The sequence below is a fragment of the Peromyscus eremicus genome, chromosome 1 (assembly GCF_949786415.1).
Source record: "Peromyscus eremicus chromosome 1, PerEre_H2_v1, whole genome shotgun sequence".
In the NCBI taxonomy this organism is placed as follows: domain Eukaryota; kingdom Metazoa; phylum Chordata; class Mammalia; order Rodentia; family Cricetidae; genus Peromyscus; species Peromyscus eremicus.
In genome coordinates, this window is record NC_081416.1 from 193163408 (window position 1) to 193180955 (window position 17548).

A 17548-nucleotide genomic window follows, 5' to 3' on the forward strand; every position below is an offset into this window, starting at 1 on the left:
CTAAAGCTTAAATCATATCTAAAACCCCACACATTAACAGTGGGAGACATCAATACCCCACTCTCAACACTAAACAGATCTGCCAAATTGAAACTTAACAGAGAAATAAAGGGCTTAACTGATGTTGTGTCTCAAATGGACTTAATCGATATCTACAGAACATTCCATCCTAGCAAAAAGGAATATACCTTCTTCTCAGCACCCCATAGAACCTTCTCTAAAATTGACCACATACTTGGCCATAAAGCAAATCTCAACAGATACCAAAAAATTGGAATAACCTCCTGTGTTCTATCAGACCACCATGGTTTAAAGTTAGATTTCAACAACAAAAATTACAGAAAGCCTACAATCTCATGGAAACTGAATAATGCTCAACTGAATCACCAATGGGTCAAGAAAGAAATTAAAGATATCCCAGAGATCAATGAAAATGAATATACCACATACCCAAACTTATGGGACTCTATGAAAGCAATGCTAAGAGGCAAATTCATAGCACCAAATGCCCACATAAAGAATTTGGAGAAATCTCACACTGGTGACTTAACAACACACCTGAAAGTTCTAGAACAAGAAGCAGCAAAGTCACCCAGGAAGAATAGACGCCAGGAAATAATCAAATTGAGAGCTGAAATCAATAAAATAGAAACAAATAGAACAATACAAAGAATCAATGAAACAAAGAGTTGGTTCTTTGAGAAAATCAACAAGATAGACAGCCCTTAGCCAAACTAACCAAAAGGCAGAGAGAGAGCATCCAAATTAACAAAACCAGAAATGAAAAGGGAGACATAACAACTAACATTGAGGAAATCCAGAGAATCATCAGGTCATACTTCAAAAACTTGTTCTCCACAAAACTGGAAAATCTAAAAGAAATGGATAATTTTCTGAATAGGTACCACATACCTAAGTTAAATCAAGACCATACAAACTATTTAAATAGTCCAATAACACCTAAGGAAACAGAAACAGTCATTAAAAGTCTCCCAACCAAAAAAACCCATGACCAGATGGTTTCAGGGCAGAATTCTACCAGATCTTCAAAGAAGAGATAATACCAATACTCTTTAAATTGTTCCACACAATAGAAACAGAGGGAACGTTACCAAACTCCTCCTATGAGGCTACACTTACCCTGATTCCCAAGCCAAACAAAGAAAGAGAACTACAGACCAACCTCCCTCATAAACATTGATACGAAAATACTCAATAAAATACTGGCAAACAGACTCCAAGAACACATCAAAACAATTATCCACCATGATCAAGTAGGCTTCATCCCAGGGATGCAAGGGTGGTTCAACATACGAAAGTCTGTCAATGTAATACACCAAATAAACAAACTGAAAGAAAAAAAAACATATGATCATCTCACTAGATGCTGAAAAGGCATTTGACAAAATCCAGCACCCCTTCATGTTAAAGGTCTTGGAGAGATCAAGAATATAGGGAACATACCTAATTTACAGCAAGCCAACAGCCAACATCAAAGTAAATGGAGAGAAACTCAAAGCGATTCCACTAAAATCAGGAACAAGGCAAGGCTGTCCACTCTCCCCATACTTATTCAATATAGTACCTGAAGTTCTAGCCAGAGCAATAAGACAACATAAGGGGATACAAATTGGAAAGGAAAAAGTCAAGCTTTCACTATTTGCAGATGACATGATAGTATATATAAGTTACCCCAAAAATTTGACCAAGGAACTCATACAACTTATAAACACCTTCAGCAATGTAGTAGGATACAAGATTAACTCAAAAAAATCAGTAGCCCTCCAATATACAAAAGAAAAACAGGCCGGGCGGTGGTGGCGCACGCCTTTAATCCCAGCACTCGGGAGGCAGAGCCAGGCGGATCTCTGTGAGTTCGAGGCCAGCCTGGGCTACCAAGTGAGTTCCAGGAGAGGCACAAAGCTACACAGAGAAACCCTGTCTCGAAAAACCAAAAAAAAAAAAAAAAGAAAAGAAAAAGAAAAACAAGCTGAGAAGGAAATCAGAGATACATCACCCTTTACAATAGCCACAAGTGATATAAAATACATTGGAGGTAACTCTAACTAAGCAAGTGAAGGACCTGTATGACAAGAACTTTAAGTCCCTGAAAAAAGAAATTGAAGAAGATGTCAGAAAATGGAAAGATCTCCCTTGCTCATGGATAGGCAGGATTAACATAGTAAAAATGGCAATCTTACCAAAAGCAATCTACAGATTCAATGCAATCCCCATCAAAATACCAACACAATTCTTCACAGACCTGGAAAGAACAATACTCAACTTCATATGGAAAAACAAAAAACCCAGGATAGCCAAAAGAATCCTGTACAATAAAACAACATCTGGAGGCATCACAATACCTGACTTCAAGCTCTACTATAGAGCTTCAGTAATAAAAACAGCTCGGTACTGGCATAAAAACTGACATATGGACCAATGGAACCAAACTGAAGACCCTGACATTAATCCACACACCTATGAACACATGATTTTCAACAAAGAAGCCAAAACTGTACAATGGAAAAAAGAAAGATCTTTAACAAATGGTGCTGGCATAACTGGATGTCAACATGTATAAGGCTGCAAATAGATCCATACCTGTCACTGTGCACAAAACTTAAGTCCAAATGGATCAAAGACCTCAACATAAATCCAGTTACTCTGAACCTGCTAGAAGAGAAAGTAGGAAGTAGTCTTGAATGCATTGGCACTGGTGATCACTTACTAAATATAACACCAGTAGCACAGACAACTGAGAGAAACAATCAATGGGACCTCTTGAAACTGAGAAGATTTTGTAGGGCAAAGGACACAGTCAACAAGACAAAATAACAGCCTACAGAATGGGAAAAGATCTTCACCAACCCCACATCTGACAGAGGGCAGATATCCAGAATATATAAAGAACTCAAGAAATTAGACATCAAAATAACCAACAGTCCAATTAAAAATGGGCTATAGAGCTAAACAGAGAATTCTCAACAGAAGAAGCTCAAATGGCTGAAAGACATCCTTAATCATTAAGGAAATGCAAATCAAAACGACTCTGAGATATCATCTTATACCTATCAGAACGGCTAAGATCAAAAACACTAAAGACAGCTTATGCTGGAGAGGATGTGAAGCAAGGGAAACACTCCTCCACTGTTGGTGGGAATGCAAACTTGTACAACCACTTTGGAAATTAATATGGCAATTTCTTAGAAAATTGGCAATCAACCTCCCTCAAGATCCAGCTATACCACTCTTGGGCATATACACAAGGAATGCTCAATCATACCACAAGGACACATGTTCAATTATGTTCATAGCAGAATTATTTGTAATAGCCATAACCTGGAAACAACATAGACACCCTTCAACTGAAGAATGGATAAAGAAAATGTGGTAAATATACACAATGGAGTACTACTCAGCAGAGAAATGACATCATGAAGTTTGCAGGCAAATGGATGGAACTAGAAAAAATCATCCTGAGTGAGGTAATCTAAACTCAGAAAGACAAACATGGTATGTATTCACTCATAAGTGGATACTAGATGTAAAGCAGTGGATAACCAGAGTGTACCAACTCCAGGGAGGCTACCTAGTAAAGAAGAACCTAAGAAAGACACAGGGATTGCCCAACGACAGAGAATTGGATGAGATCTACATTAGCAAACTGGACATGTTGGGGGAGGGGGGGTAATGGAGGGCAAGGGTCGGGGGAAAGAGACCTTAGGGGAGCAAGAGGGCCCAGCTGGATCAGGAACAGGGTGGGAGAACAAGGAAAGAGATACCATGATAAATGAAGACCCCATGGGAATAAGAAGAAGCAGAGTGCTAGAGAGGTCCCCAGAAATCCACAAAGATACCTCCACAATATACTGCTGACAATGGTTGAGAGAAAGCCTGAGCTGACCTACCTACTCTGGTGATCGGATGGACGAACACCCTAACTGTCATGATAGAACTCTCATCCAGTGACTGATGGAAGCTGATGCAGAGATCCAGGGCCAAGCCCCAGGTGGAGCTCCAGGAGTCCAATCGGCAAGAGATAGGAAGGATTATATGAGCAAGAAATATTGAGACCATGAATGAAAAAAGCACAGGGACAAATAGCCAAACTAGTGGGAACACATGAACTGTGAACCAATAGCTGAGGAGCCCCCATGGAACTGGATCAGGCCCTCTGGATAAGTGAGACAGTGGATTAGCTTGAACTATTTAGGAGGCCCCCAGGAAGTGAGACCAGGACCTGTCCTTAGTGCATGAGCTGGCTTTTTGGAGCCTGGGGCCTATGCTGGGACATCTTGCTCAGCCTTGGTGTAGGGAGGAGGGGACTGGACCTGCCTCAGTTGAGTCTACCAGGCTGGGCTGAATCCCCAGGGGAGACCTTGCCTTGTAGGAGGTGGGAATGGGATTGGGGGAAAGGCTGGTTGGTGGGAGGAGGGACGACAGGGGAATCCATGGCTGATATGTAAAATTAAGTTAATTATAAAATAAAATAATAATAATAATAATCATAATCCTAAACATTTATATATGAAAAACAATCAATCATCTCTACTTTAAATTGTCAGGGTGTATACTCACTTGGCAACAGTTTTTTACATCAAGAAACTGAGGGCAGAAATGGGTACAAGGAATTAATCATCATTTTTGGTCACCAATGAATCCTAGCAAGAAAGACACATCAGCTAATAATAATGGGGCTGTTTTGTTCTTGTTCCTTGACCTCAACAAATCCCTCACTCAACTATGTGTCTTTCTAAAACTTTAGATTGTCTTTTTGGAAATCAGTATGGTGGTTTATCAAAAAAATGGGAATCAACCTACCTCAAGACCCAGCAATACCACTCTTGGGTATATACCCAAAAGATACTCATTCACACCACAAGGACACTTGCTCATCCGTGTTCATAGCCACATTATCCATAATAGACAGAACGTGGAAACAACCTACATACCTCTCAACCAAAGAATAGATAAGGAAAATGTGGTACATTTACATAATTCAGTATTACTCAGTGGTTAAAAAAAAACATAATGATGACATCATGAAATAAAAAAAACATAATAATGACATCATGAAATTTGTAGGCAAATGGACGGAACTAGACAGAAACATCCTGAGTGAGGTAACCCAGACCCAGAAAGACAAACATGGTATCTATTCACTATTAAATGAATGTTAGATGCAAAGCAAAGGATAACCAGGCTACAATCTACAATCCCAGAGAAGCTAGGAAAAAAGGATGACCCTAAGAGGGACACACATGGAGGGCCCCAAGAAGGGAAAATCGTTAAGATCTCCTGGGTAAACTGGGAGATGGGTAGAAGAGAAGGGATCGGGAATGGGAACAGGAGGGACTGAGATGACTGAATGGAAGGAGGGACAGAGAGGGAAAGCAATGAAAGAGATAGCTTGGTAGAGGGAACCATTAGGGGGTTAGGGAGAAACCTGGTGCTAGAGAAATCCCCAGGAATTCACAAGAATGACACCAGCTAAGACTCCTAGCAATAATGGAGAGGATACCTAAACTTACCTTGCCCTCTAATCAGATTAGTGACTACCCTAATTGTCATCATAGAACCTACATCCAGCAACTGACAGAAGCAGATGCAGAGACCCACAGCCGAGCACTTGTCCACACTCCTGGAGTTCAGTTAAAGAGAGGGAAGAGGGACTGTAAGAGCAAGAAGGGACAAGATTATGACAGGAAAAATCACAGAGACAGTTGACCCAAGCTAGTGAGAGCCCACAGACTCTAGACTGGCAGCTGGAGAGACTTCATGGGACCACACTAGGTCCCTTAAATGAGGATGACAGATGTGTTGCTTGATCTGTTTATGAGTCTCCTGGCAACCAGGACTCATCCTGAGTACATGAACTGGCTTTTTTAGAGCCCATTCCCTATGGTACCATGCCTTACTCAGCCTTGATGCAGGGTGGAGGGCCTTGGGCCTGCCCCAACTTGGTAGGCCAGCCTATGTTGAATACTCAAGGGAGGCTTTACCTTCTATGAGGAGTGGGTGGGGGTGGGATGAAGAGAGATGGGGGGGGGGGAAGTGGGTCAAGGGAAGGCAGGGGGAACAGTGGGCAGTATGTAAAATAAAAAAATATTTTAAATAAACAAGTAAACCTCAAATAAAAATAAAAGTAAATAAATAAATGGACAGGTGAATAAATAAATAAAAGTAAATAAATATATGGATGAGTAAACAAACAAACAAACAAATAAGTGTAATGACATTTTACAGAATAGTGTAGAGGGATGCTGAGTGGCCGTAGGGGAGAGCAGACTGCACCTGCCTTGCCCAAACTTTGTTCCTCTTCTTTACTAGCATAACTGGTTGACAAAATGTGCAGCTACAGTAACACATCCTCCAGGCATCCTTCCACCTTATACCAGTACATATTCAGCAATGAGATGCAAGGTAAATCTCCCATCAGCACTTGGGAAGCTGCTATTTTTTAGGAGACTTTATTTTTGAAGCAGCTCTTGAGGGGAGAGGGACAATATTACAAAGAAGAAGGATGTGCCACTGACTTCTGGGAGACAGACAGGCATCTATTTTTCTACTTTCATGGGGTCAAGGTTGGGGCTTTTGTTCAAAATATATTAAATTTTCACGTACATCTTTTACTATTTTGTGCAAGTGAATTATCATCCATATTTAAATATTTTTATTATCTAACAAAGTACAAGTTACTTTGTACTATTCTCATAAACAGTTTTGATTGATTCTTCTCTCCCTCTGCTCCTTGCTTCCCATTCCCACTTAAACATATGGCCCCATCATCTCCCCTTTCAATTCAATGTAACATGTGTTCTTTTCCCTAGAGGCTTCTTTTTTTCTTCTCTTGGCCATCTTCCTAGTCTCCTTCTCCCCACAGACACTTCTCCACAAATCAACCTAAATAATAATTGGGAAGCAAGATACAGATTTGAGAGAGAACATGAGGTGTTTCTGTTTCTGAGCCAGTGTTATCTCTCTTAATATGTTTTCCAATTCTATCCATTTTCCTGCAAATTTCATAATCTCGGTTTTCTTTATGCCCAGATAAAATACCATTATGTGTACCTACCACATCTTTGCTCTCCATTCATCAATTTGGTGGAGTTCAAATTTGAATTCATCTACTTAATATTGTGAATACAGCAGCAATACATGTGGATGAGGAGGTATCTGGACAAGGCTGTAGAGTCCTGTGTGTAGATGCCTACCAGTGGACTAACTATGTATAATTGTTTGTAAAAGATAAGTTAAATTCTAGTCCCTTTTCCTATATATCATCTGGATTTGACGTGCTTTAATAAAGGGAAACCATTCTGCTAAAGTTCTCCAAACTTGAGTCTAGTAGGGAATGAGGGGTTAAAGACACAGACAAGTGCCCCCCACAGGGCTGGCTTTAGGGTCTTTCAATTTGTCTCACAGGCAGATAGATGCAAGGCAACTTGCTGGATATTGTGCGCCATCTTGTGGCTGTCCAGACACAAAGTGAAGAAACAGAAGTGACTCCACTCCATGATCTGAGACACCCCAAAACTGCTTCTTTCCTCTGTGTGATCCACACATAGAGAATTCCTAAGTGCACCTGGACAATGAACTGTGAATATGGGAAAGCCAGGAACTTTCCTCCATTTCAGAATATGCTGTCCAGCTCTGACTAGAGACTCTGGGGATGACTTCTCACCTCATCCACACTCAGTGAGTTGGCCTGGTGATTTGTCAACATAGCCTGCTGCTGTGCTTATTAAACCCTCAGCTCTACTGCCTCTCCCGCAGCTCCACGTCTCATCTCAGAGACTGTTTCTCACAGGCTGATGTACAGCAGATTCTGTGGCAGTCATTGAAGAAGATTTCTTTTTCTTTTTTTTTTTTTTTTGTTTGTTTGTTTTCTATTGTAAACTGGGGATGGGGTGGGGAGGATGGGGGGATGGGAATTTGAGGGAGTGGGTTGAGGAGCTGGGTGTGGGAGGTAGGTTGGAGTTGGGATGGAGAGGGAGATTAACGAAAGAGACATTTTGATAGTGGGGGCCATTTGGGAGTTAGGGAGAAACCTAGTGCCAGGGAAACTCCCAGGAATCCACAAGGATGACCCCAGCTAAGACTCCTAGCAATAGTAGAGAGAGTGCCTGAACTAGCCATCTACTGTAATCAGATTGATTACTATCCTAATTATCAACAGAAAGCCTTTATCCAGTAACTTATAGGAGCAGATGCAGAGAGCCTCAGTCAAGCACTGGGCCGAGCTCCAGGAGTTCTCCTGAAGAAAGTGAGGAGGAATTGTATGAGCCAGGGGGCTCAAGGTCATGACAGGAACCCACAGAGACCTGAACTCATGGGATCTCATAGACTATAGAACAACAGTTTGGGATCCTGCATGAGACCGACCTAGGCCCTCTGCATGTTTGTGACTTCTTGGTCTGTTTGTAAGCCTCCTAGCAATGAGATGAGGACCTGTCCCTGACACTTAGCTGGTTTTGAGGAACCTCTTCCCCAGCCTTGATGAAGGGGAAGGAGCTCAGTCCTACCTCAACTTGATGTGCCATGCTTTGTTCAAACCCTTGGGAGCCTGGCCCCTTTCTGAATGGAGATGGAGGAGGAGTGGATGGAAAGGGGAGTAGGTGGGAGTTGTGCGGATGAGATGGGAGAAGAGGAGGAAGGGGAAACTGTGGTTGTTATGTAAAATGAATGAAAAAAATGTTAATCAAATTAAATTTAAAAAATGAAAAAAATGTTAACCGAATTAAGTAAAAAATGAATTAAAAAGGCAAAATAACACACAGTATATAGATCTCAGCCAATAGCAACAAGGCCCCGACCTTCTGTGATGGAAATGCCCCAATGTGATCAGCATTAATTAGTTAATTCTTTGACTATATCTTTCAATATTTGCTCTGAGTTTGCAAAGATCATTTGATAGATAACATACTGGTCAAAAGTAACACTATCATTTGATAGATAACACACTGGTCAAAAGTAACTATTTGGGAGCTGAAGTGGTTAAGAGCACTTGATGCTTTTGCAGAGGATCTGGGTTCTGTTCCCAGCATCCACACTGCAGTTCACACCCACCTATTGTACAAGCCTCAGATGATCTGACTCCCTCTTCAGATCTCCACAGGTACCAAGTATTCATATGCTGCATAAATACATGTGGGCAAACAATGTACACATAACAAGTTAAATAAAGTAAATTAACTGTTTGGTAAACCTGAAATTTGAGGAGGTTACTGTTAGAGCCTGGTGGAGTAGGCTATCCTTCTGTGTCTCAATATATCGCATAAGCTTTATCTATACAGGCACGCACTGATTCACGTGTATTGATTTACCAGAATCATGATTTGTAGTGTGAATGAGGAGGTAGAAAAAGAAAGGAAACGTTTTTCTAATTAATCATTAATTCTGTCAACTTCTCCTGAGAAGATGCTCTTTCAGAAGAACAAAATATTGACCTTGAACTTGCAGCCACCGGCTGCTTCGAGGCAAAAGTATGGCCCGCAGAGGTTTGCACAGGATGCTAGTGAAAACAGCAGGCTCTCTCCAAAAGCTTATGCTGGTAACTGGACTTCTGCACATGTCCTCCTTCCAGTGACCACTGCACGAGTCCCCACAGAATCCCACATGTTCTAGGGTATGAATTATATTCTCTATTGAAGATAGTACTGATTCAACTAAGAATATCCATAAAGTCATCATGAATGGAGCCAGTCTGTGTGTGAATAGGGGCATACTTTGGATTTCTGCACCAGACTTCATATTTGTGGTTGTTATGTTGTTGTTGTTGTTGTTGTTGTTGTTGTTGTTGTTGTTGTTGATACTGAGTCTCCATGAACTGAGGATGACATGAAACTCTCCAGACAGCTGAGATTTGAACTCCTGATCCTCCTACCTCTATCTCCGGACTGTTGGGATTACAGACTGCTTTTATGCCGTGGTAGGAATTGAACCCAGTATGTCATGAATGCTCAGCGAGGACTCTATCAACTGAGCTACATCGCCCGCTCCCTGAACCAGAATTTATGAATCAGATGCCCCAATGCTTCTGTATCCTCACCCATGGTTGAAAAAAATTTAGAAAGAAAAGAAAAAGGAAAGAAGCCTTCCCAGTGACTGAGTTTTCCCTGCAGCATTTGTTGTACGTCAGCTTCTGAGAAACCATCACTAGGATGGAATGTGGAGCTGCTACAGGAGAGACAGGAGAGCTAGTGGTGCGGGGGAAGCAAAGCAGCAGGCCAAGACGATGAATCATCAGGCAGGCTTTCTTTAATACAACATCACGGGAGTCCTAGGGGTGTGTGAGATGAGAAGCCATGCCCGTATTCCCCAATCAGAGCTGAAACGCACATTCTGAAACGAAAGGACATTCCTGGCTTTACCATAGTTCTTTGTCCAGCTGCACTCAAAAAAATTCAGCAGGGGGCGCTCGGAGGAAAAGAAACGGTTCTAAGGTCACAGAGCTGAGCAGCAAGGTTGACTTGTTTCCTTGCGTTGTGTCTGGAAAGCCACAAGATGGCGCACGGTATCCCGTAAGTTGCTTTGCATCTGCCTGTGAGACAAACTGAAAGACCCCGAAGCCACCTATGCCAGGGGCTTTTGTCGTGTCTTTGACTCTCCTCATTCTACTAGATTCAAGTTTGGCGAACTTCTGTTTCTGCATGAATGGGTCCCTGTTATTAAAGTGCCCTGAATCCAGATGAGATAAAGAAAAAAGGACTAGAGTTTAACTTATCTTTCTTTTAAAAACACTTATACTTAGCTATTCTGATCACGGTCATGTACCCAAAGGTCTCCATAGCCTAGTATAGATACTTGCTCATCCATGCTTATTTCTGCTGTATTCAAAATAGCAAATAACAGAATACAGCCTATATGTATGTAACAACAAATAATGGAGAAATAAATTAGAGGCCACGAATTTGAAAAAGGGCAAGGAGTGTGTGGGAGAGTTTGGAAAAAGGAAAGGGAAGGGAGAAATGATATAATAGTATTATAATATTAGGAAGAAAAGAAAAGAAAATGTGGGGAAGGGACATATGGGGAAATAGAAGGGGTAGTGGGTGAGACTGTCCAATGAATTTAATCAGTAAAAAAAAAAGTGTAGGCAATGATTACAGCAAAAATTCAAAACTTATTTAATTTTCTTTCTCATTGACCCTTCTTCATTACCAAGAGGACAATTTAAACTCCTTTATTTTTTTGAAATTTTTGAGTTCTTTATTATAGCATTTCCACTACCCTGACACACAGTACTTTTTTGAGTTAAGGAATAGTGGAGAGTCCCACCTTTCAGCCTTTGTTGCTAAAACTCCTTCCCTGGGAAAACATAAGCAATTTCTACCTCTTCTCTTAAGGTCTCAAACTATCTTCAGGTCTACCCTTCTCAAAAGGTCCCAGGACATGAGTCAGCCAAAGATAACATTGGAGAAACAATGCATGTATTGAACTTCCTCACAGATCATAGCTAATGGGTTCCTTGCAGGAGTACAGTTACTCTTTGCCCAGCCAACCTCACCTAAAAAGCCTTACCCAGCAGAGCTGAGGGTTTCCCACCACAAAATATATAGAGACCATGTTCGAGTCTTCTCCAGCCTCTGCATATTCTAGCACCTTCTCTAGGCCACATGAAGAGTTGCCAGGTGTTTAGGGATAGCTGGATGCTCAGATGAGAATTATATTTCCTACTCTGCCCCCCTAAGCAGGATGTAAACTTGCCAATAAACCTAACTGGGATTATCTTATGCGAGCGGGAGCAGTTAAACTCTCCAAGATGGCAGTTGCTTGCCCAAGATGATCATGGCAATCTTCTAAGTGATGTGCATTGTATCTAGACAAACCAAAGACCTGGAGACATGTTTGAATATTTTTCCATCTCTTCTTTCTTTGTTCCTTTATCTTGTCTATGTTATTGTTTCATTTGTTTTGGATTTCAAGCTTTTGTACATGTGTACATTGTTTGTTTCCTATATTCTCCTTCAAACCCACCACTCTCCTTCTCTTAACTTATCCTCACTCCTGTTACTCTCCTTTGTCTCTCTAGACAGGCTTACTTAAACACACACACACACACACACACACACACACACACACACACGCACACGCACACGCACACGCACACACACCCCACAAGTATAATTTTTATGTTTCTATATAAAATCTAAGAACCACAAGTGAGAGATGACATATAATATCTGTCTTTCTGTGACTGATTTAATTCATTTAATGTGCCTTTCTCCTGGTGCATCTGTTTCCCTGCAAACCACATAACTTTGTTTTGGGGGCAAGTCTTGAACTTTTCTCTCCTGCCTCTGCCTCCCAAATGAATTTATATTATAAAATGATATTATATTATAAAATATTATTATAGGCATGCACCGCAAAGCCCAGCAAAATTTTACCTGTTAATGATAAAATAATTTTGAAGGATTTATTTTATTTTTAATTATTTGTGTGTGTGTGTGTGTGTGTGTGTGTGTGTGTGTGTGTGTGTGTAAGGGTATGTACATATGAGTATAAGTGCTTACAGAAGCCAGTGCTGTTGAATTCCCTAGAGATGTCATTACTAGCAGCTGTAAGTTGAGTGATGTGAATACTTGGAACTAAACCCAGGTCCTCAGCTAGAGCAGAAATTTCTCTTAAACCCTGAAATAGTATAATTTTGATTTTAATATCTACTATCTTATCTAATCCTTGCAAGTATGCATTATTATTTTTTGCTCTTGTAATTGATAAGTTTTCGGCCTTCTGAAGGCCTCTCCGCCATCATCGCAACAAACCGAATCAGACCAAATCAAGAAAAGCTCAGTTTTAATGGGTAAAGTGCTCCCAGGAGATTCCCTGGCCCCACAGAGAAGAGACCGGGATGTGAGACCAGAAGAATCACCAGTATGTTTTCTGAGATGCTGCTTATATATCCCCTGTGAAAGTCATCCTGAGCCTCTATGGGGGAAGAGCTGTGTTTGGCAGGCTCTGAAGGGGTGGGTCCAGGGAATGAGATAGGGAGGGAAGCCAAGGTGGATCTTCCACCAGACTCCTTCCAAACATTCCAGACTCTTTGGGTATAGGGATGCCAGGGTGCCACGGGTTGAGGTGGAGCTCCCACCCAAACAGTAATGTTTGGCCATCTTAGTCTTACTCCAGGCTATAAGCTTAGTTGAAAAAGCCTCAAAAGGACAGCAATGTTAGCTTTGGTTTTTATTTCTTTTCCCCAATTCAGGGGACAGAGAAATATTTTTTTTTAGATTAATAATGCTCTACATGACAATATAAGGTAAGATAAAAGTGAAATGGGACTAGCATGAGACAAAAAGCATCCCCCAGCCTTCTCTTCATATTCCTTTTATTTCAATGTCTGCAGGAAGTGAATTGGTGCCTGTACCACTGATCTGGGCAGGTTCTTCACTCAGGGCTCTCTCCAGACTGGAAGGCAGGGAATGAATCAGTCGTTTCCTAAAGTCCTGGCCCATGAAAACATAGACCATCGGGTTGAGGCAGCTATTGAAGAAGGCCAATGAGCTTGTTGGGTGAACCAACATGTCAAGAATTTTATAACCACCACCTAAAATCATCTCTTTGAGCCAGACTGTGCCTAAAAGGGCCACCAGTTGAAAGGGAAACCAACAGATAAAGAAGGAAGCCACAACTGCAGTGAGGACACGTAAGGGACGGCTGGAATTAACAAGGTCTCTTCTGCGGATCTTGGCAGCGATGAGTCCGTAGCAGATGGCAACAATGGACATGGGCATGCTGAAGCCAATAATGAACCTGATGATCCCTCTAGCTGTTAGCATAGTGATAGCTGTGTTCAATCGGTCCACATCAGTGTCACCCCACGACACAAAGCTGAATGTACAGTACACATTCCCTCTTGGATCTCTAACTGTAGTCAAGAAGAGGAAAATGGGCATTGTGAGGATGAGAGCAAGAATCCAGGGTCCAATGATCACCTTCCTAGCCAGGCTCACAGTGCGGTGGTTCTGAGCCCAGACTGGATGCAGGACACAAATACAGCGGTCCAAAGCAATGAGAGCAATCAAGAAGACACTTCCAAATAGGTTTATGTCCACCACAATGTGAATTAATTTACACAAGAACCAACCAAATGGCCATTTTTCTTTCATGGCCATTGAGGTGATGAGGAATGGTAGAGTAGCCGTGAAGGAGAAGTCAGCCAAAGCCAGGTTCAGATAACAGATAGTTGTGACAGTGTGTGCCATCCGGAATCCCGCTACCCAGATCACAAGCCCATTGCCCAGAACCCCAAGGAAAAAAGTGATGGAGAGGACCACCATTGAGAGGATCCAGAGAACTCTGGAGGTGGTAGAATCATAGACCACCACTTCTGATGCATTCAGAGGGATGGAGTAGTTGGCTTCCATTTTGTCTGCACCTGAAAAATTTCAAAAACAGTCATTTCTCAGATGTGGCTCCATCTTACATCACCTCTATTCAGAATCCACACCACCTGCCACCATAGGAGATCCATTCTACCAGTAATATTATGAATAATAATAATAATAATAATAATAATAAGTAATAAGCCCCCATGTTCCAGCAGCGACACTGAACTGAGAGTGAACAAACAGCAAAACATGGGTGATAGGAGTTTAGCACTCCCAGCAAAGCAGTAGACTCAGTAGACAATTCCTTGGTGAAGGCTTTCCCTCAGTTCTTGTGTTCACAAAAGAAATAATTCAGCTGAGAGATGCCAAAAGTTTGATTAAAAAAAGTTTGTTTAACAAAGCAAATACCTGAACACTCCAGAGAGAGAGAAAAAGACACAGACAGACACACAGAGAGAGAGACAGAGACAGAGATTGAGAGAGACAGAAAAAGGCAGACAGATAGACAGAAGAGAGATATTAGAGTGGGCTGAACAAAAGAATGAGTATCAGCCCATTGGACTCTACATTGTGGATTTCAAAGAGATTTTTTTTCAAAGATTTATGAGATGGGCGGTATATATACAGAAATAGAGTGACCAGTTATTGTTCAAACTTGTGGTAAGCCAGATGCCAATTTCTGAGTACTGATTACTATGATACTCTTAAAATTTTACAAAGATGGGAGGTAAAAACACAGTCCAAGGATATCATAACAAAGCTGAAGTCACAGTCCTACCCATTGCTAATGTGTAAGTTTAGTAACTGGTGATGCTTCTTGATGTCTTGGTTTCTTATATAGTAGAAATACCTTAACTGCAGGATAAAGAATGTTTAAACACAAAGGGGCATTCTGGAAACAGCTTCCATGACAACACAGTTTCCTTCACATCTAGCTTCTTACTTACATGGTTTCAAGTTCAAATATGATTCTAACCAGGACTTGGCAAATGGTGCTAAGTTCTCCACTTTCTAAGCTCACTACCTCCTTCCAACCTGAGATTTATACAGTTTTCAAGTTTCTATTTCTCTTCACTGTGAGGATCCTCATCCCAGTGTTTGCCTATTAATTCTGTTCATCTAAGGCATTGGCTTTAGCCCACAGTTTAAGAGGAGGTTGAATGGTTGCTACTGCTGCTTGGTAATGCATTCTTCCTTATGATTCTGAAAAGGAAGGAAGTTAGTGAGGGGTGGGTAGCATCTCTACCTTCAGACCAGTGCCTTCCATTGTTCCTTCTTGTTATGAAGTTCCTCATTCCTTTGTATACAAAGAGTGTGCATGACTACATAGTTTAGTGTTTTATGGGATATAAGGTAAGACATAATGAATTTTGGTGGAGTTTGTGGACTTCTCTGTAATTATGTGTAATTATGATGGAATTTATATTTATTTATATAAGAATTATTAAAGGTTCATTATTTTTAGTTTTTGTAAGACTAGAATGATGTAAGAGAATGTAAAACCTGACATCTACACAAATAGTGATAGGACAGATTTTAGTCTAGCTGAGTCTGACCTCTGAGTCCTTCCTCTGCCGTACCAAATGTGACAGATATTGCTAAATGCTCCCTCCCCAGCATCTGATCACTTGCTTCTCTCTGCTAAGCAAGTCATGTTTTGATCACGGAGGTTGTCCCTCCATCTACGCTTGAGTATAAATCCTGATTGGTCTAGAGAGTACTTTGACTCTTCAATGCTTCATAAGGAATTGCTGAAGACATGCACATAGGACACAATTCTGGATGATAAAACAGTGGGAGTAAGTCTTCAGGGAGCCTCTGTGATTGCTTTTCTAGCTTCTTAAGAACAAGACTTTCTTTTTCTGTGTTGCCTGACTTCTGGTCAGATCATGTCTGTAGCCAATTCAACCAAGAAGTCTCTGTGTCCACCCCCACCCAGGTTCAGGAAACTTGGAATATTTTCTTATGCTATAATGTGTGGGCTACAAAATATGTATACATGTTATCTGTTGAAATTTATTTATAGGCCTGAGGATCTTGTATCAGTAATAGAGTGCTTGTCTAGAATCTCCTATGAGGGGATGGGAGCATGGCTCAATGGTAGAGTATCTACCTGCTTAGAATCCTCCAGGGAGGAGCTCAGGCTGCAGCCCAATGGCAGAGCACTTTTCTAGTTGCAAGAAACCTTAGGTTCAATCCCCAGCAGCACCATAAAATAAAAATGCAGAAAGAATCATCTCTATTATTCATGAACCCTGCCTTAAAATGTATTTGCATAAAATCTGGGGTAATTTTGCACAACCATATAGTTTTTGACTTATCAATTCATCTTTGAAAAGGAACAGTAATACTGAGCTCTTCTTTGGTTGATTGGTTGGTTACTTGGATAATTGGTTGGTTGAGATAGGGTCTGGCTATGTAGCCAAGCTAACCTCATACTCCTAACCCTTCTGCTTCAACTTCCAGAATGCTAAAATTACAGATTTCTGTGAAGAAATTTCCTTGAAACTCAAGCATTCCCTTCATAAGGCAGAAGGGAACTTCCTAGGTTCCAGAAAGTAAACAAACTTCACATGTCTTGGAGAGTTGAAACTTAGAAAATTCAGACTTGCTTCTCTCCAAGGTTATGGAACAGTAAACCTCAGCTGGGATAGGAGACTCTGACCAGCATTGCTACCTAGAAGAGACTCCCTGACCTGTCAAGTGGTCTGTAAGTCATGTAGGATGTTGCAGGGATACAGTTTCCACAAGTCTTCACCCTTATTGGGGTGGGCTTTTTGGTGATACAACTGCATCTGAGTCATCTCTGCTCCTGTAACTCCTTACCCATACTCCTGTTGGTAAACCCAATAAAAATTGTAGATCCACCATGTTGCACTTTGATGTAATCATTACTTTGATCTGTCATGGGTTCACTGGGGTGAGGAGACATGTGCGTCTTGTTTCCTCAGGAAAACTTACACAACACACACCCAGAAGTTTCTCATTTTTAATTCTAATGATAATATTGAGAAAAAGCAACATCCCTCTTTTATCAGGCCAAAGCCACACTCTAAGGATTTTGGTAGGGTTTTTTATTTTGTCTCTGTTTTCATTAACAGCAACAAGCATTGGAACCCTAGTTAAACTAATTCCAGAGCTCCCAAATTTGCCTCACTAGTGTGCTTAATTTGACAGGACCTGCCACAATAGCTGACTATCCTCACATATGA

General features: G+C 41.1%; 1 protein-coding gene and 1 long non-coding RNA gene across 2 annotated transcripts; one reads left to right on the forward strand and one right to left on the reverse strand.

Moving 5' to 3' along the window:
- Positions 1-13316: 13316 nt before the first annotated feature.
- Fpr2 (formyl peptide receptor 2) lies at positions 13317-15192 on the reverse strand. Its single transcript, XM_059253708.1, has 2 exons — positions 15115-15192; positions 13317-14383 (listed from the first exon to the last, which is right to left on the reverse strand). The coding sequence occupies exons 1-2, from the start codon at positions 15116-15118 to the stop codon at positions 13323-13325; spliced, it is 1065 nt and encodes a 354-aa protein (XP_059109691.1). The 5' UTR covers positions 15119-15192; the 3' UTR covers positions 13317-13322.
- Positions 15193-15252: 60 nt separating this feature from the next.
- On the forward strand, positions 15253-17203 carry LOC131902704 (uncharacterized). Its single transcript, XR_009377102.1, has 2 exons — positions 15253-15516; positions 16803-17203. It is a non-coding gene; the product is annotated as an uncharacterized LOC131902704 (long non-coding RNA).
- The last annotated feature ends 345 nt before the right edge of the window (positions 17204-17548 follow it).